At 42.9% G+C, this 19,788-nt stretch overlaps 1 protein-coding gene across 3 annotated transcripts in view; it reads right to left on the bottom strand.

Moving 5' to 3' along the window:
* SRGAP1 (SLIT-ROBO Rho GTPase activating protein 1) overlaps window positions 1–19,788 on the bottom strand; it is a 141,264-nt gene that overhangs the window by 4,828 nt on the left and 116,648 nt on the right. For 2 of the 3 annotated variants that reach the window (XM_061467841.1, XM_061467842.1), the window contains exons 16-21: window positions 11,511–11,616; window positions 9,325–9,549; window positions 8,094–8,173; window positions 1,239–1,419; window positions 525–659; window positions 53–398 (exon numbers count right to left, since the gene is read on the bottom strand). In XM_061467841.1, the coding sequence (XP_061323825.1) occupies window positions 53–398; window positions 525–659; window positions 1,239–1,419; window positions 8,094–8,173; window positions 9,325–9,549; window positions 11,511–11,616 (1,073 nt within the window). Of the gene's footprint in view, window positions 1–52; window positions 399–524; window positions 660–1,238; window positions 1,420–8,093; window positions 8,174–9,324; window positions 9,550–11,510; window positions 11,617–19,788 lie in introns of those variants that run through there. The other variant, XR_009745971.1, reaches the window with a different exon arrangement.

The raw sequence follows: 19,788 nt of genomic DNA, 5'->3' as shown, positions 1-19,788 counted from the left end.
CGCTCCCTCCACAGAAAATCAGAGAGTGACATGAAATAAAGGAAACACAAACCTGAGCTATTGACTCTGGGTCCAGTGGTTTATGGTCATTGAAACCTGTGTACTGACCGGATGACGTAGATCTTCTAATCGGAGGGCTATCAATCTTCTTTAGAGAATCATGCCTACTGATGTTGGTGAGACTGCCATGGCCAGGCCTGCGCCGCCTCTCAGGGCTGTCGGCATTGAGGTTGCGATTTTGAAGGAGGGCTCTGGGACTGCAGTGAGTTGCCAGGCTGGGGGAACCTAGATCCACAGATGAGTTGGAGAGAGGGTGAGGAGGGTGTACGGGGCAGTGACCATCACTGCTCCTGCCAGGGCGTCTTAGAGGAGGTGGAGGTTCTGATCTCTTCCGTTGCCTGCACCAATGAAGAAGTGGTTATAGGACAAGTCACAGTGACCCATCATCAACACGTGGAGAAGTGATTGCTGTGTTACCTGAGCTGTGTGCAGCACTACTGAAAACACGTTCTGCTCTAGCTTACCTTCCCAAATACACGTCGGAGTGACGGTCAGTGGGAGAATTCATGTCCTTTGATGATGACTTATCCTCAGTTATGGGTCCGCTGCTGGCCTCACTGTCTGCTTTCTGACTCAGGGTATCTGAGAAAGTATCATCCCTGAACAGAACACACACGGTGAGATGAGAAATCAATGAGTTAAGTGTGACAGAGAGTACTTTGGCACTCCCAGATGTTTACCCCCTTATGCTTAGGAAACCAGGCATGTTTTAATGCACTGCAGCCCCTCCATGTCTCCAAAAATCCCTTATAATCCTTCTGTTTACTGAGCTCTTTACATTTCATATGTAACTTTCCTGTAGGGAAGAACTTTGTCATCCTTGGCAAAGTACATGCTTAATACTGTAAAACAAGAGTTGAAGACTGCATTTCTCCAGCCCTTGCTATTCTAAAGTTAAATGTCAGCAATTGCTGCAAAGAGATAGTAAAATTAAAATAGGTGCAGTAACATCCGTCCCTTGGGAACATATCCATAAACAAGGTAGCTTAGCCTAGCAGTACCTTTTGATTAAGAGCTGTCAATTCAGGGCAGTGAAGACAGAGGCGTCCTGCACAGAAGGCAAATGTTTTACCTATCTGAGACTTCAAACCACTGTCCCATTGGGAAACCACTTTGTTAATGGCTTCAGTATGTTTTTACACCCCATTAAGAATCTAGTCACAGCAGACACTGCTTACATATCCTGCACCACTATGTACTGGTGAGGGACAAGGCCATCAATTCCGTTGTGCCTTCCTTCCCACCAGTCTTCAGATGCTCGGTGATAGAGCAGAAGCGAAGCTCCTTTCTTGAAAGAGAGTTCTCGTGCAGACCTTCCAACGTAGTCAAACTTTGCTATAGCTTCTATGGGCTCACACTCTGGGTACAGAGAGAAGAAGAAGAATAGTATCGGATTCCACACTGGCTTATCTGCTCCTTTTGGTTTCATAAACCGCATTTATTGCATTTTCTCAGCGCTCACTCTTATTGATCAGAGATCAGCTGAGCTAAGGCAGACTTCAGGCAGTCGTTATAATATATCTCTTACAAAGAAACATAATCAATCTGTGCCACAAGTGGAAAGCATCTGGGCTGCCTCACAAGCTGCAGAAAACGTAACAGCATACTCAAACATTACAATAGCTGCTGCTGGGACAGAGGCCTCTGCCTCCTGCTGCAAGGGCTCCTTCATGGCTGGGGCGTGGGATGGAGGCCAAAAATAAGAAGAACAAACTCAGATAAATAATCAGAGACCCGAGGAACCAGTTTGATAAAGGAAAAGTAAACTGGAGCATCATTAACATCTGCAGTGGCAAAGGAAGATGGGATTTATCTGTTCATGAGTAGGGATACTTTGCTTAATTGGGCGATGACATTTCTGTGTTTTACACGACGAGCATGCAGACCTAGTGAAAACCTAGTGTTTTAGTCAACACTGAAGCCCAGTGCTTTCATCTGCTTCCTTAACACCCTTTTTCAGTGAAGCAGACACCTAAGGATGAGTCCTCCGTAGGGGCAGTCCCTGTGCGGCCTGAAGCTGCCTGAGGTAGCTCTGCCTAATCCAGCATCCCACGTTCCTCTGGCTTCTGCACTGGAGACTGGTATTTTCCGAAGTCAAACACTGGTTATAGCAGTCCTGGCTAATCTTCTGTCACTACGTTGGTAAATCCAGCCTTACACTGGTGATGGACTCCGTCCTGTAACCTGTGCTTGGGTTGGAAACCAACTGACGTCAGTGAAGGGCCCCTGCTGAGGGTCTGCCTGCAGGTATCTTCAGAGCTATGCCTGGACACTGGCGAAACAGCTATGATTTTAGCACCTCTAATTTATTCTGCACAAAACTAAAAGTACCTGAGCACTAACTGTCATCACAGTCTCAAAATAAAAAGAAAAAACCTGCAAAATACAGGTTTAAAAATCACACACTTTGCTGAATGCAATAACTCAAGAGTCCCCCAAATGACAAATTTCTTTACATAATTAGAGCAATATTTAGATGGAAATTTAACATCTGGGCTAACGAATAGCATAGCAACTTTCTGTCTGTACAAACTAAAATCACTGATGCTGTAACTCCCCAAAGAACCGGGCCAATAATGAAAGCCACTGTCCCCTTATGACAACGTTTTGCACAGGAATGTCTTTTTAAAATTAACTTCATCCTGCAGCATGAAAACATAATGAAAGCACCGTTACTGAGGTTACACTTTACAGCTTGTTTCTTTAATAACTTGCCCAGCCTGCAGAAGGCTGCCTTGTGGTTTGCTGCTTCTGCAGTCAGGCTAAGAGCTCCTGTCAGCGATGACCTGCAGGGTGTTTAGGAGTTACAAACTCAGAACCTTTCCAAAGATGGCAGGCAGTGGTACGGGGAATTCACTGCTACAAATGCAAAAGTAATGTACGCTGGCAGAAATGACTTTGATTATATAAGCGTCAATGAGAACCTAGCAGTAGCAGTATTAACTCCTGAAAATGCATCCCTACAGCATGGCTTGTTGGCAGCATTCCCTGGTGGGTGGGTGGGAGGGAGATGATAGGCTTCTTGGTTTGATGGTTTTTAGGCAAAGAAAATGTAAAGATGGCATAGAAAGAAACGTTCTGTAAAACTGGAAAATGTTTAATGCTGGTGCATATATACTAACATACAATCTTGCGGTCATTTCTAGATACTATGTCTATGGTCTATCTCTAACAGAAAGTACAGATGGGACAAAGCAGCTACAGGCATGGAAGGACCCCACTGCCAAATGAAAAGAAAGGAAACTAATAAACATGCCTGCTTATTTTGCATTGTGTTTAAGAGGGCAGTATTATGTTGAACGGCAATAATACAACACTGACAAAAGAACACTGTTTCAATACATATCATGCACGTTGCTTGTGGAATTCATTATAAGAAGGTATTACTGGGATCAGGCAGGACTGAAAAGGAGCAGATGTTTGTACGAACACGCTGTTCTCAGACTGCAGGTAAATTATGGGTTATGGAAGAGTGGGTCAAGAATTCACAAGCAAAAGCTCCCAGCTTTCAGAGAGCCCCTCACTAACTGGTAATACTTTAAAGAAACCCCAGCTGAACAAAAAACCTTTACAGCAAGAAAGAAAATCCCAGCTTTCCTGTACATATTTTCCTTTGACATTCTCTGAAGTTAACTGATAACGGTCAAGGGTACTGGATTTATCCATAAATCCCTACACTGATTATCTGTGGGATTTCCCATTTCTCTGCTAATTTCAACAGACCGTGCAGTATTCACATTTGAGTATACAGGTTTTTCTATTTACAAATTAATGGACTGAACTAGAAATAGCTCTATCTCCCTCAGTGGAATTACACTAATCTAAGTCTGGTGCATGATGGGAATCTGATTTTTGTATCCTTCCATTGCCTTCAAGACTCACACACTTTCTCAGAGGTCTGCCCCACTGGAATCAGCTGTATGAATTGGTAATGTACCCATAATGGATGTGACTTCTGAGACATGCTTGTTAGATTGCCTGGGTAAGAAATCCCAGCTCCTCAGGGGGAAGTGCCCAGTAGATCTCACACAGTTTTCTTAATAGAGGAAGAAGTAAGTGCAGGCAGACTTTACCATTTTGAAAGGGGCATTTTCTTTGCTTGAATGTTGCTTCTACATGGACAGAGCAAACAGTACTGAGACTGTACTTAAACAGTAACTCACCTTGTTAGAGGTCAAGCCTCAATAGTTAAAACCAAAGTACCGTGACAGTTACTTCTAGAAATAAATGCATTTTTAAAAGTGAAGTCATTTAATAATCAAGATTTACTGAATGACAAGCATTTCCAAAATAGCTGATGAAAGCTAAATTTGGGATCTGTAACTAAAATCTGTGTAGTACTGAATGTCTAATGGTAAAACTGACAGCTCGGAGGGCAATGCAATTGCGCTGCTATGTCCACACTGCGAGCATTTGCCTACAACAGCAAAAGGATTTGATGACATCCAGTATCTCACTAGCTATCACCTCCAGTGACTCAGGTGATGTTATGGAAGTGAAAAACTAGGACAAACTGAAGAACTGTGGGAAAAGCTTTTCTGCTTGCAAGAGCAGAAAAGGCAGAAGAAACACAAGTGCTAATTTCAATATTGGGATTGGAGTGCCAGACGTAGCACTAACCTTCCTACAGGGGCGGTGGCACTGAAGTGACATCGTGCTGCCCTCTCTGCCTCAAGGCACAAGGAGCTAAGGAAGAGAGGGGACACCATCCCCTGCACTTCTTTCTTGGGTGGAGGTGAAGGGCATGGGTTGCTCTGCCCTTGTTCAGATGTACCCTGGCTGTTGGGAACAGAGTTATGTCCTGGAAAGACACTATCGCCCAGTCTCTTTATCCCCCTTCTGCACCCCATCAGGGAATTTCCTTTTGCTTTGCAATTTCCAAGTCCTGTCTCCAGGACAGTGGTTCTCTGGCTGGGGAACAACAGCAGCAAAGAAATGTTGCAAGGTGTTGATAGAACAGAATTTGGCAAAATGCTGATCACAGCATGCACTACTGAAAAGTGGGAAAATTACTGTGTGTTGGGGACAAAACAACAGCTTACAGTCTTACGTGTCCCTGTAATTTTTGTTTCCAGCAGAACTACCATCTCAGTTTTTACCCTATGTTTATGAGATACCTATGAACAGTGTGATATATGTAAGGTTCCCCAGGAGAAACCCATCTGTTTAACTTCCTCAGGAAATTCCCTCTTACTTCCTTTGAAAACAAACCTAGCCACCCTTTTCCATGTGCCTCCAACAAGAACAAAAACCCCCCAGCAAATCAAAGTTAAAGGAAATATGCTAAAAACTGCTTCAGCAAAACATGAACAATATCCTCTGAGTCTTTACTATACAGGCACTTTCAGGTAAAGGCTCTTCTGCAATAAAACAACAGATTTTTTGTGCATCAGATTCAGCATAAATGTTCCGAACTTCACATTTTTGACTTCATTTCCAGATTTAGGAGAAAGAAGAAACTTATGTGTTTTCCTTAACAGGGATAGTTTCTGCACATTTAAAGAAGACTGCAAACACTACAGTAAAAAGTGTCTCCTTCTCTTTCCTTCTTCCCTTTCTAGTGATCAACAGAATTATAAAACACTTCCGTATGTGATGCAGACTTGCTAATCTTTACCTTTGCAGCAGTATTTCGCCAGATTACAAACATTTTTGGGCTAACATTTCTCTCCAAACACAAATGTCCACTTCCTTTCTCAATGAATTACTTAAAAAGGTGCAATGGGGCAACCCAGATTAAATTCCAGACGAATCTGGTGAGCAAATCCCATGTCTCGAGCAGTTACATCGTTTATCAGAACTTTGTCCTGTTGACAGTTATTCTCTTCAGGGCTTGTCTTCACCAGTAACACAGTCATACCATAGGCAGCACCACAACAGGAATGTAAAACTGTTATTATAACACTGGTGAGGTAAAGCCCATGGTCATTGAGGCACAGGTGATGCACTATGTGATGCCACAGTCCTGCTCCTCTGGATCCTGGTGGTGTTTTAATCTTTCCTAGGCATGAAGTGCGTGCTTTAGAGTGCTGCTGAAAAGCTGCACTTCTTTTCCATACCCATACTGTCTCTCAGTTTGGTCACAGAACCCCAAAGCTGGCCCCAGCTGAACCAGTGTGTCAGCACACAAGAGAGTGTGTCAGGATTTCATTACTTCACTTGTGCTCTAAATGAGAGACAGACAGACTCAGAATCATAGAATGGTTTGTGTTGGAAGGGACCTTATAGCTCATCCAGTTCCAACCTCCCTGCCATGGGGCAGGAACACCTTCCACTAGATCAGATTGCTGAAAGCCCTGTCCAACCTGGCCTTGCACACTGCCAGGGATGGAGCATTCATAACTTTCTTGGGCAGCCCATTCCAGTGCCTCACCACCATCACAGTAAAGAACTTTATCTTCCGTATATCTAACCTGAACTTCCCCTGTTTAAGTTTGAACCTATGACCCCTCATCCTGTCATTACAGTCCCTGATGAAGACACTTCTTCAGCTTCCACTCTTGCTTCGTACCTCCAACGGAAGAAGGAGCTCTTATGGAGTGTAGCTATACTATCTTGGGAAAATAAAATGCAATTATGAGTTTGTTCACACCATTTAGCAGAGCTGTGCCGTAGAAAGATGGGGGGTTAGCTCTACAGAGCTGATCAAGAGGAACCATGTACGGGCTATCTTGTAAAACTTCTGGCATTCCCTACTGTGGGTGCAGGCACGGGTTTACACCCCTAGGCAGAAGATTAACACTGACTTCTATCTTCAGTTTCCCACCACCTTCTGGGATGCCTGCTCACCCAACTGTCCCTCCTCTCCAAACATCTGCAGTGATAGACTGTGCCTGCCCCTCCTCACCATGGCAAAGGGGAAGAGGCAAGCAATCTGTCACTGACAGCTTGTCTACGTGACAAAACAGATGGGTTTAGCTACAGTGGAACTATGTTTACATTGTTCTGTGTGCAATGGGACCAGTGTAGCCAGGCTTCCTATAGATATACCTTCCTGTTCCCCTTCCCTATGGCAATCATCCCAGGCCCTAACCAGTATCCCTTATGACGTATTTTAAAAAACAAATCCCTTCTCTGTTGTAGCTCTTTTCCTCTCCTTCCTCCCTGTCTGTCTCTTCCTCTTCCTCCTTCCACACATCCTCTGAGACGGACAAAGGGAAGCTTAGCTAGGGTGCTAAGTGCATGTGTGCTGGTTGCTCTCTCTGGCTTGCCTGCTGGCCAGATATGCACTGAGCTCATGCTGCAGCTCTTGTCTACAGGAGTGTTATTCTGAAACCTCCACCTCTAAATGGCTACTAATCGTCAGGAAAATGGGAGCTGCTAAATAATTGTGACACCTCTTTCCATCTGCAACACTTGCGTGAAACTGGGCAGAAGTGACTGGGAGGGCCACCTGAAGGATGGTCCAACTGAAATATATCACGGTCAGATACCCCTTTAGGAAATGTGGCTAAAAAGAATTCATATAACAGAAAGGCATCATTTTTTCCCATGGGTATCTACTGCAATCAGAACTGTCAGAGTATATGTGATTAATATTTATAGCAAATGACTATTGTTCAGAAGTTTCACTGTAGAGGGTCACACATGTTTTTCAGTAGTTATAAATCCTTTCGATGAAACAGCTTTTAAATTCATATCAAAACAGAGTCCACTGAATGGCAAATATCCCTTAGCTGAAATACTTACAGACACAGTTGATAAGTTTAGTTTTTGCAGACAAAAGGTAAAGAGTCTCTAAAAATGTAACACTATATCAGAAAATAATATGTGCTGACTGAAATAGTTTCTCTCTTGCCCTTCCTGTGACTGTGCAAATCAAGAGAGAAGAAGGAAACAGCTGGTCAAACACAGATGAATCAGAGTGAAAAAGCACACAAACAGAGATTAGAGATTCTGGCTTTGCTACTGAACACCAGGACTGAAATCCCCTTCTTTCAAATAAGGCACAATGAGGAAAGGAGGAAGGTCTCCCGCATGAAACACCTGTAAAACTTACTCCCATCAAAGGCACAATAATGTGATAGACATACCGTCTTCACTGGTGTGGGGCTCTGTACTAGCATCCTGGTCCACTTCCTCTAATGTACCATGTTCGCTGTATGGGCTGTCACTGAAGGGAAACAAAAGGTCGAGCAGAGAAACACATGTATCAAAAATATGCCACCCCAAGAGATTATTTAAACTTATTCCTGCAATGTTATAAAGTTATGTGCAACATAATTCTCGTGACAGTCTATGAACACACAGCTACTAAAGAAGCCTACACACTCTCTTTCAAACTACATCTTCAGTTATCTGTAAGTTTCCAGAATCTTTGAATCCTTTATAAAAAGCATGCGTGTGTTGCTAGGAGAGTGTCCAGGTTTCAGCTGGGATAGAGTTAACTTTCTTCCCCATAGCTGGTGCAGTGCTGTGTTTTGGCTTGAGTGTGAGAGTAATGTTGACAACTCACTGATGTTTTAGCTGTTGCTGAGCAGTGATTATACACTGTCATGGCATTTTCTGCCTCTTACCCCACCTCACCAGTGAGCAGGCTGGGGGTAACAAGAACCTGGGGGACGGGACCCCCTTTGATCCTAACTGACCAAAGGGATATTTCATGCCATATGGTGTCACGCTCAGCACATAAACTGAAGGGAAAGCTGGCTGGAGGCTGCTGCTTGGGAACTGGTTGGGCACTGGTCTGTGGGTAGTGAGCAATTGTACATAACTTGTTATATATATTCTAATTCTTCTATAATTATTATTGTTATTAATGTCCTTATTATTTCCCCTTCCATTTCCGTACTATTAAACTGTCTTTATACCAACACATGAATTTTACTTTTTGTCCCTATTCTCTTCCCCATCCCACCAGGACAGAGAGGAGTGAGTGGCTGTGTAGTGCTTAACTACCTGCCGGGTTAAACCATGACAGAGGAGAAGGGAGCAGAGGGAAGGCTTCATAAGTTGACATTTGTTAGAGGTGGTTCACGGCCAGAGAGCCAGTTTCCTACCTGGCTGTGTGCTCTGCACAGTACACCTGCAGTTCCTGGCTGAACACAAGGGTAGCTTACTCCACAAAATGTAGGGAACCTCATCATGATTGCCCTTGCTTCATATATTTTTATAACTAGCACTTTTCTATGTGAACTTGAATGTTATTTTCATTTCTCTTCATACTTCTATAGTGTGCAAAAGTAATTCTGTACCACAGGAGTTTTCCAGACAACCAGCCTAATGAGTTTGTTAAGGAGATAGAAGGGTAATATTCTGACTTACCAGTAGTCATCTCCAGCCATACATTTTTCGTACACTGGGCCATCAAGTTCTTTAGCATCTGGAAAAATAGCCTCATGGTGGATGATGATAGTTTTGATTATCTCATTCACGTGTGCCTGACAAGACACCTGGTCTTGTATGTCTGGAACAGGCATCAGGGTTGGCCCAAAACAAATGGCCAGGTTGTATGGATCCATCATGTTTTCATCACTGTACTGAGAAAGGCTGTTGTAATAGAAAAAACAAGGAAAATTGTCTTTCCCTCTATGACTAACCTTATTCTGGAGAAACCTTATTTTCCATCACAATTTAGAGATTTCCTGTTCTCCTTGACACTTAATTCCACATGAAGTAACAAAACAAAAAAGGAGATTTCTTCAAGAGGCTATATACATTATAAAGTGACCTTATAGCATGAATATGTATGTATATGTATGTATGTGTTCTCACACTATTGTGTTTAGCATATGCTAACCTAAAGGGCTAATATAAAATGCATTAGCTGCTGCTGCTTCTATCTCATTGTGTTTATCCTTGGAGGCCCAAATGGACTGGATGCTAAGTGGATATACATGCCCATAATGTTTCATGAGACCTCGACACATCTCTTCCATCAACTGCCTATATAACTTAGGCAGACTGAATTGTCCTTCTGGAGGCAACACAGTGAGGCTGTGGGTCCTCTGCCCTTTGTGGTTCTGGACTGGACAAAGCCTAGAACAGCTTGATCTAACATTAGAAGCTTTGAGCAGGATGCTAGAGCAGGTGAGGTCTGCCATGAGGTTTGACGATTTCATGTGGCCAAGCAGGCATAACTGCATATGCAAAAAGCAGAATTGGATTTGCAGAAAGTCACACTATGGGAATGTTTTTTCCTGTGGATGCAACAAGACAATTTGGGAGTCAGCCTGCTTTCTGAATTGCATTCCTGTGGAGAGCACAGATGTACTTAACATGATTGTGTAACAAGTATAGCCTCATAGCTCTGGTCAATCTGTATGTCTAAGTAGAGGCCAAGCTGTGATATAAGCCTTCAAGACATTTACACAGTGTCATTTCTGGGGGCTGAATTCATGCTTCAAAGGAATGGTAATTTTCATAACACTTTAGGTCTCTGCCCCTCTTTAAAATACTGCTTGAAAGTGGTTCAGAAATTACCAGAAGAAAGGAAATGGGAACAGCTGTGAATGCAGGCACGCACACATAACCTGGCTGCAAAGATCCTGTTTCTATAGGAACAGACAGGATGGATGAAATGGGGAAGGTCACAGAGACAGAATGAATCAGCAGAGGGCAAATTTAGGAAAAAAAAAGGAGGAAAAAGGCAACATGAAAACAGATACAGTAGGAAACGGATAACATGGCAGCTAGAATTGGGGCAAAGTGCACAAGAAGCAAAATTTTCAGTGAAAACACTGGGGTCAGCAAAACCAGAGAGGGCTGTGAAAGACTGGAGGACGAAACAGTGCAATTGCAAAACCTATCCTTTATTTTCTGAATGAAGAAAACAAAGGAGCTTTTCTGGGGTGATGAAGACACAAACACCACTTTCCCTTTCTGACACAACCCTCCTTCCAGCAGCTGCCTGTGTTTTGCAATGTGAGAACCAAGATACTTTATGTCAAAGCACACACACTGGCTATATGTCCTCTATACTGCTTGTCCTTTTAGCAGAATACAGAAGCAGCAACACAAAATCTCAGCCTGGGGGTGTCTAGCATCAAATAGGCAGCTTGTAGCTGCTTGAATATGCTGTTTATTTTTATCGTCAGGAGATTGAAATCAGCTTGAGATAAGGACAAAAAAAGAATATTCTGCTTTTAAATTGCATAACCTATTTTTAAGGCAGTTACAGTTTGTGTTTGTTAATTTTCTCATGAGCTTTTTTTTGTTACCAGCTTCAATGCTGTAACATAGTGTAGCCTGCACTCCCCATGCCAGACAACACTTTAATCTGTCTTCTTCTTACTACTACCACTACTCAGATTTGGACAAATGGAATTTTAATTTGAATGAAACCTGGTGTTTTCTTTCTATTTTCACTGCCAATTAGAAGATCGTATTTTGTGCTAAATGGAGCTTAAATGTAAATTCTACATAAAGTATGAATAAACCCAGAGAACTTCAATACAAGCAGAGGAAGGCAGATAAAGATACTGTAACTCAGGGAATTACAAAGCACTTACTGGTTAAGGAAGGCGAAGAGGTATCTCATCACTATAAGGACCGACCTGGGCAAAGTAAGGAGGAGTTTGCGGATGTTAAGAGCCCTCTCATAGAGATTGTCTATTCCTGCAATCAGAAGAAAGTATTTTAAGTCCCCTTTCATATGATGGTCTAACATAGCATTCAGTCAGTTTACTCAATTTACTTTGACTCTATCACCACACATCCCTAGCCAATACCTTCTCGTTTTGACCTATTAGAAAAATAAGAGTTAAAAGTCCTGCCTCTCGTTAAACCCACACACTTTAAAAAGTAACATTTTTAAATATAAGAAATTATAAACCTGCCTAAGTCAAACCCTGGCCACTTGCTGAGCTGGACATCTCACAAACCCACAATACCTCAGGGAACCGAGGAAAGATGTTTGCGATCAGTTTCAAATACAGATTCATTCTCTTTACTTGAATGTTCATATCAGATGTAATATTCCAATCACTGAGCCTCTCTAATGAGTTTTCTTAATCAAATGTCCAGCTGTAAATCTCAGAATGGCAAATCAGATGTGTAAGCAGTGCTGTGGGGGATGTTTCAAATGAATGGTTATTTTCATAAAACAGTGTTTGGTTTATGGTTTTTCAGTGTGTAAGGAACAAACACAAACATTACATGTATTTTCCCAAATGATTTTATAGCAGTCCACCAAAATTCTTCTGAAGCCAGCAAAACAAGGTAAGCTTAATAAAAGCATCACTTCCTAATGTCTTATAATAAGGATGCATTATCTATCTTCTGTGTTGGTCAGAAAGATTATGCAGCTGCAAGTGGGGTAGTGATGGGATAAAAGCATAAGTTGCTTTTCAAAATATGTAATATATCACTGTTTTACTCAATGTGTTGTCTGTGCAAATGCCACTGTTAGAAACAACCTAAAATTTCAGCAATGCTTTTTATGTCAGCCAAGACAGAATGCTGCCATTAACAACATTAGGGGAAATCTCAGCGAACTACATGAGAAATACTGTCCAGTGGCACTGAAATGGACATCCAGAAATTTGGAAATGAGAAACAGGAGCTGATTCAATAGCTGAAAAGCCAACTTTACCATAAACCATGGTATTTAAGAGCACACCTTTTAAAAGAATTACTTACACATAAATGTTCTACTGTGAACAGAGTTCCTGGTGTTTATTTGCGCTCTCTGGTATGGCTATTTCTACCAACTAGCATTTGTTTGTAGATGCAAAATATGTGTTGACTTATGGTTCTTAGAATAACTGGTGTCTAGTAGTTAGTACTTTGGTGCCAAGAACTAAGCATAAGCAGAGCGTGTCCGGCAGCAAGACTTTCTGTTTACCAGTGCAGTAAGAAATGCCAGTGTAGTAAACTGGGGGGGTAGGGGGAACGTGGACTGTGGTACCTACTGCAGGAGCAGCAGAGCAGAACTGCTGAGGAGGTAAAAACCCATTCCCTGGCAGAGCAGCTGAAGGCTGGAACAGTGGCCCTGGTGAGAGCTGGTAGGGAAGAGGACCGCTGACAAGTTGTATAATTTATAACCCAATGAGTCAGCCTGAACCCAAACTCCAGCAGAAAATCAGTTCAAGCCATTACACTTTCCTCAAGTGGAGTATGGGACTTGAAATTTATGTTTCTGTCAAATCTGGACTGCATGAATCAAGAAGTATTTCGCTTACTGGTTAAGAACTGGCGTCCGTGGCAGGATGTGCTAAGCCTGGGAGCTGCTTGCACAGTAAGGATTCACAGAGCAACCACAATCTTCTTCTCCCTTTCTAGTACATGCAGCACCTTGGAGACACCAATGCTACAGACCCTCACTGCTGTTCTGCACTGCCCACAGACACCAGTTTTAGTGCAAGCCCTTTCTCCAGCTGCCTAAACTAAACCCCTCCCAATGGAAGAAGCCTGCCTGCATCAGTTAGGGTGCCTTCTGAGTCTCTGGCTCAGCTGACCTTCCCCCTGACACGCCTGTCTGCAAATCTCTCTAGACAGAGTTATAGGTCTGGGTGGTTTTGAGCCTGTGTGCATGTGCACAGGTAGGTAGGTTTTCTATGGAGTGGGGCTGAAGGAGGAAGGTCCAAAGGCACTTTGGTTATGTTTTTCAATAGTCCTGCCTTAGCAGCAGTGCTGTAGGGTGCTGTGGCACAGCTTTTCCACTGTTGTTGGATGCGGGAAGGCGGGGAGAAGTTGTGACACAGCACCAGGACCTGCCTTCCGCATTACAGCCTTTGCTGGCTAATGCCTTGTGCTGCAGACCTGCCCCTTCCAGCCAGATCTGGAGACAGGCCCTGGACCAGGTTCAGTCATTGCTGAACTCAAATCAGATCCAAGAAATGCACTGGCTGGGCTCCAGGTGTGTCCAGCAGCTCCTTCCAGCAGTGTGCTACCTGTCTGGATGCAATAGCTCTGTCCAAACTAGTGAGCTAAAGCAGGATGGGCTATATAGCCTTGAACACCACTAGGCAGCTACCACACAGTACTTGTCACACTCTCCAACGTGCCTGTGGTCTGTGCCAACTACAGCTCTTTCAAGCAGTTCCTAGACATGGTTCACAAGATGCATGAGCCAGGAACTGGTCCCAGTAGGCAGCACGGGCATTCACAGTCAGTCCAGAGAGTTTGGCTGTATGACCATGTGTTGAGCTATCCCAGCTGCTCTACTAGGAGCACAATCAGTACTAATTACTAGCAGGTCACCTCTGTACTGAAACACTTACAAGTTATACATGCTGGAATAAGGTGTGTGTATTTCTAATACCTTCCTGGTAACCCAGTCCCAGCCTGCATGAGAGCCCCTTTATTGAAAATCCAAACTACAGCCAAGTGCAAAATTCATGTGCTTTCCATGATTTCCTTGTTTTTCTTTCTCTGATTTGGTTTAAAGGAGATAGGTAATAAAGTTATGTATTAATGTTATGTATTTGCATGCTGCTTTTAAGTTAGGAGCCAAATGTCATGATTTCTTGTGAGCATGCAGCGTGCATTTGGGTATGTAGGAAAGGAGGAGTGAATATAGAGCAATCTTTCTGCATCCAGGCAGAAAGAATTAGCAGCTCCGCTGCTTCCCATGCAGAGCAAAGAGAAAGCATTGCTTTGCCTCTACCAGCTTTGCTGAAGAGAACCTTAGGGCAGAACAGGCATCAAAGCTACAAGCTGCCTGCTGCAAGGAATCACCGGCAATTCCAACACTGCAGAAAGCTGGCTGCGTCCCCCACTCTTACAGCAACTTCTGTTGGAGGCCTTATTTCCATTACTCTGATTTTCAAGAATTGTAATTAGCCCTACCTCAGCACCCGGTCAGGTATTACCCCGTTCTCAGCGAAGAAAGCTGATGTGTTGACATTACATAACTTGTTCTAATAGCGCAATTAGCTACCAAGCAGAAATAGAAATCAGGGGATTTGAAAACTGGTTCATTACTCTAATGATGAGACTCACATTGTCAGACATAAGCAACAGGACAAGCCTCTGGCAAGGCCAAGCACACTGAGAACAAACGTGGTTTTCTCAATGTGGAGTGAGGGAAAGGAAATCTGTGTGAAGGCCACGTGAATATCAACCACAAATCAAGACTACCATCAGGTAAATACCACAAATAGAAATGGTTGTTGTTCTGTAGTCCCCAGTTCTCAGAGCAGAGCAGAACTTCCGGAGCACTGCTCTGACACACCTGCCTTCCAGACCCATCTCAGGCACAGAGGGTAAACCCACAAGCAGGAGAGTTTCCTGCCATCCAGACAAGAAGGTGTTTGGTATGGGAACACCGTGCTCCTGTCAAAGCGGAGCTACAGTGCAACACAGAGCACACGAGACACTTGTGGGGTGAAATGAGAGAAGTGGAAGAGGCCAGCTTCTGGGATTCATGACTACCATGCTCTGTGGAAGAGAGGGGCACACGTGTCCAGAACTATTAATGTATTTTTATCAGACAACAATGGAGCAAAGCACTCCAGTAACAGAAGGAGCTTGGTTTTCTCTGCGTCCATAACACTATCTAGGCATCTAAGCATCAGAGGTGCCTGGGTTCTACAGAGCCTCCACTTGGTAGTACAAAGAATGAAAAGCAGAGAGCTCAGAGGACTCTGCAGGTCATTTAAGTCTACAATCTCACCCTCTGACTTCACCTTAGAGATGTCTGTGCAACTTGCTCATAAAATCCTCCAAAGAAGCAGATCACAACCTTTACAAGAGATTCTGTTGCAGTGCAATTCTGCATTGCTCCTGGAAAAGATTTATTTACTGATCTCCCATGGACTTCCTTTGCAAACACTTCTTTGTCCTTGAACTGGATGAGTGAATCTAGATGAGACTAATGTCATTGCATAAATGGAAGAATTACTCATCAGCTAGCTGCCTCTTTGGGCTAAGGACCAGTTCTCAATAGCATGAGACAGGCATAAATCCTAGCTACTCAAGCCTTAAAAGGTGTCATCTTCAGCCTCCAAGATCACTGGAACCTGTTCTGGAGAAGTGGTGTCACCTTTGCTTACTGCAGAGACACACAGAATCAATGAATGTCCGCTCTTCTCTTCCATGAGATGCAACGCATTTTAACCACTTCTGAAGTTTTTGCAAATGGAGACTCTAGAGTGGGACAGATCAAAAGTGAACAACCTGCCTCAGAACAGTAAAGGAAAACTGAGAGGGGAGAAAACACAGCTGAAGCCTGCGTTTCTCACTGTGTTTACTGCGAAAATGTGTTTCAGTTAAATAGGTTTAACTGAAGCCCCCAAATACAAATAAACCAAAACTAAATTATAAATGAAGACACGGATCCATTCATCCCACGTAACATCAATAAAACATAAATTTAAACTTTAATTAAGGAATAATCCTGGAGTTGGAGAGCATAAAAACCAAAATAAATATTCAAATACACAAATGCATCACAAACGGTGATGGGGACCAAAAGACTTTTGCGAGAGAGCAATTGCTGGTGGTTCTGAAATATTTTGGGCCAAGTGGACAACTGCATGCCTTTATCACTCTGCTTTAGCTGAAAATTCTACAGAAGCACTGTACTTTTCCTGGCCTCTCCTGCACTGGTGGTGAGACACGGCTATTCAACAAGGAGAAGATTCAGGGTGGGAGCAGTCTGAGCTCAGAAACATGAGTTCTAAATTGTGTGTGTTCTGCCACCCTCTGTTAACAGACAGCGTCCGTGGCCAAGCTCAGTAGTAACAAAGGAACTGCAAACACTTGGCAAAGGGAAGATAAAGATATTATTACTGATCAGAACATGTGGAAGGAGAAACCTTGTGTCAGCAGTGAATGAACTGTGCTACACTAACAGCCAGTGCTGTGCAAGCCAAGCATATTTCACAGGCAAAGGGAGCACGAAGGAGGAAGAAGAAAGCAGACAATGGTATAATGAAAGAGATCGTTTTCCCTTAGGACCCCTGTTCTGAGGGATAAAATCCACTGTGGTATCTTTGTGGGGTCACTCACTACTTTCACTTGGCGTGGTGCCTCCTAGTAACACAGTGAATGCCTAATGTGTATTTTACACACCCGCTGAGCATCAAATGGGACCGAGTTATTTGTAGATGTCATTTTTATGGTCAATTCGCAGCTGACAAGTAATCCACATGTATATGTATTAGTGCTGGTTAACAACTTGTGCCTCTTTCTACTTTGGTAGATGAGTCCAATCCAACTCAAAAGATATGTGTGTATTAACTCAGCAATGCCACTTAATGCTCTAGAGATCTATTTAAGAAAGCATTACAGGAGGACAAACACAACTCCACTGTCACTTAGGCAAGGAAATAGTTTTCATTTTGCTGAAACTTTTTCAAGAAGAGTTGACAATTCAGAATATGGCTTTTTACTTTCTAAGTAATGGGCAATAGCCTGGAAAAGCAATAAAATTGTTTCCTTTCATAACATTTATACCTTTAGGTAAGCGGCTACTGCTGTCAGCAAAGGACTGAAATGATGAAAATCAGGAGGAAAAAAGATGTAAGCTTTCACACATCCTGGCATCTTAGTATATCAAATTTAAGGCAACAGAGATGAAACCATGGAGAATTATAATGACCTGAGCAGAAGCTAAGCAGTTTGGGTAGGTGAGATGTGTTTGCTGCTGCACTGCACAGCTATGTATGCAAAAATGAACTGTAATTCATGTGTATAAGAACTCAACATCATGAGAGGAACTGCAGCGGCCCAGCAGTAAATGTGAATTATGGCCAGCCCTAAGCGTAGCTTCAGTACCTCCTGCCTTGATGCAACTCCTGTTACAAGTATTTTGCTTGTGTTGGGCCCAACCTGTTTCTACAAAGGGACAGAAAGAAGCGCAGTACAACACTCCTCCCTTACCCCAACCTTCTTTTACCCCCTGTGTTGTCAACTGCTGAGAGCACCAATAGTGGCCACTCCTTTTGCCCATAATGAGATGGATTCTTTACATTCTGTCCTGCCTTTCATGCTTGCTCTGGAGAAGTCGTAATTTGCCCCAAATTTTATCTAAAACAGTTCATAAACCCAAACAGAACAACACTGTTCTCATGAGTCTCATTAATACAAATTGCCCTAAAAGCCACAGTCACGTTGCACTGTTTCCGCTGTATTTACAAAAGGGAAAGCATTAAATCACAGTGCTCTATTTCATTTGGAAATACATGCATAAATGCAAAGGAATTCCTCAGTGCCTATACTGAGGAAAGGTTTATTCTGCAGCTGTAGCCTCAATTATGCTTGACATCCATAACTAAGTACTTCAGTTTCAAGGGGTTTTTCACTGGCAATGTTACATTTCCATATACAATGTGTGACATTCTGCCCTTTTACAGTTTTATGTGAACATTAACTTTATGAATTTGCTTTCTGCCTTCCCCCTTCTATAACAACTTCTGCCAACGATTAAAAAAACCACAGTGACATTTACCTTGAAAAGCTATTTGAACACCATTTAGTGTTTATTCTTTTCCTTGCTGTCTACCAGACAGTGAATGAGATATGAATTAACATATTTAAACCCCCTTAATTAAAAATGTGAAAGCTTTCTAGACTTTACACATCAACTGTGACCTATACAAGTTACCGTAATGTGCGTTCTCACAGAGGAAAGGGGGCCTGGCCCTGCTCCCATTGTCATGAAGACCAATATACTTACTATGTGAGGCCAAATGAGCACAGAAAAAGAAACTGATGCAACTATGACAGGTTCAGCGTTTGAAGGGGGAGAAAAATCTTGCCCAGACACTGTCTTCCTTTTTGTAAGAGATAGGAAGCTTTAAATGACAGCAATGGAAAGGATCTTTGAGACAGAGAGTTTTTGGTAGCACGTGCCACGCAGGTGCTAAGTGTGACAGGCAGTCTGCTCTGAAATGCTTCCTGGCTTTTTGGTTTATGGTTTGTTTTGTGTTATTCCCTGGAAGTGCTGGATCACTTAGCAAAGCTCATAGACTAGGTACACAGCTGTAAAAACACTCCACCTTAGGCTTTGCAGATTATCAGAAGACACAGACACACTGTTCCCCTCATGTGGTTCTGGGGCTGCCTGTGGGTGCAAGACACAAGAGCTGCTTCTTTCTCTACACACATCACATTCAATCCCCTCTCACTGTGACAACACAAAGCAAACTCACCCCGATGTGCTCAAAGAGAAAACAGCTTTTATCCTGCCTTCTTCCCCCTGCTAAAGGAAGGTGCTGACATGTCATTTCACTGTGACCCTAATGATAACCTTGTGGAAACCAAACCAAACAACAAAATAATCCTCCCTTGGCTTCCTCCAAAACCTGCCAGAAGCAGATCTGGGACTCTTAAAACACCTTATCAGGAAGAAATTTTCTGCTTTCTCCTGTAACAGCAATAGCAGCAGTCAAACTTAGCAGAACTACTCAGTCATTACACCTCGTTTTGACAAGTTGCTGTAGAGATGATAATCCAGATTTACGACAGGCTCAGAGAACAGCCAGTCTAAACCAGGATCAGATGGCACCACCTCTTTCCAAATAACTGTCCCATTCTAAAACATTGCTGTGAAAAACAGTGGCTTTGTTCCAGACTATTGGTTGTTACTGACTTCAGCTCTTTTGAACGAAAATAATCTGTTGTCTCCCTTAGACATGCAATAGTTTGACACTCTCTAAGGAAACTAAGACTTAACACTAGGGATCTAGTATTCATCAACTTTTTCTTTACGGTTCTCAATAACAAAAGACCATTTAGGGATAACTGAACTGGATTTCTCTCAGACAGTGATGCTCTGAGAAGCTGGTCAATCTCTCCCACCTGCCCAGCTGCCATGTACACATAGTCCACCGAACTTCTACC

Source organism: Pezoporus flaviventris, unplaced genomic scaffold (assembly GCF_033815535.1).
Source record: "Pezoporus flaviventris isolate CSIRO_AGI_PZ_B2104156 unplaced genomic scaffold, CSIRO_AGI_Pfla_v1 ptg000045l, whole genome shotgun sequence".
Lineage (NCBI taxonomy): Eukaryota > Metazoa > Chordata > Aves > Psittaciformes > Psittacidae > Pezoporus > Pezoporus flaviventris.
Note: the sequence above shows the minus strand (reverse complement) of the source record. Positions and strands in the feature narration are given on the sequence as shown.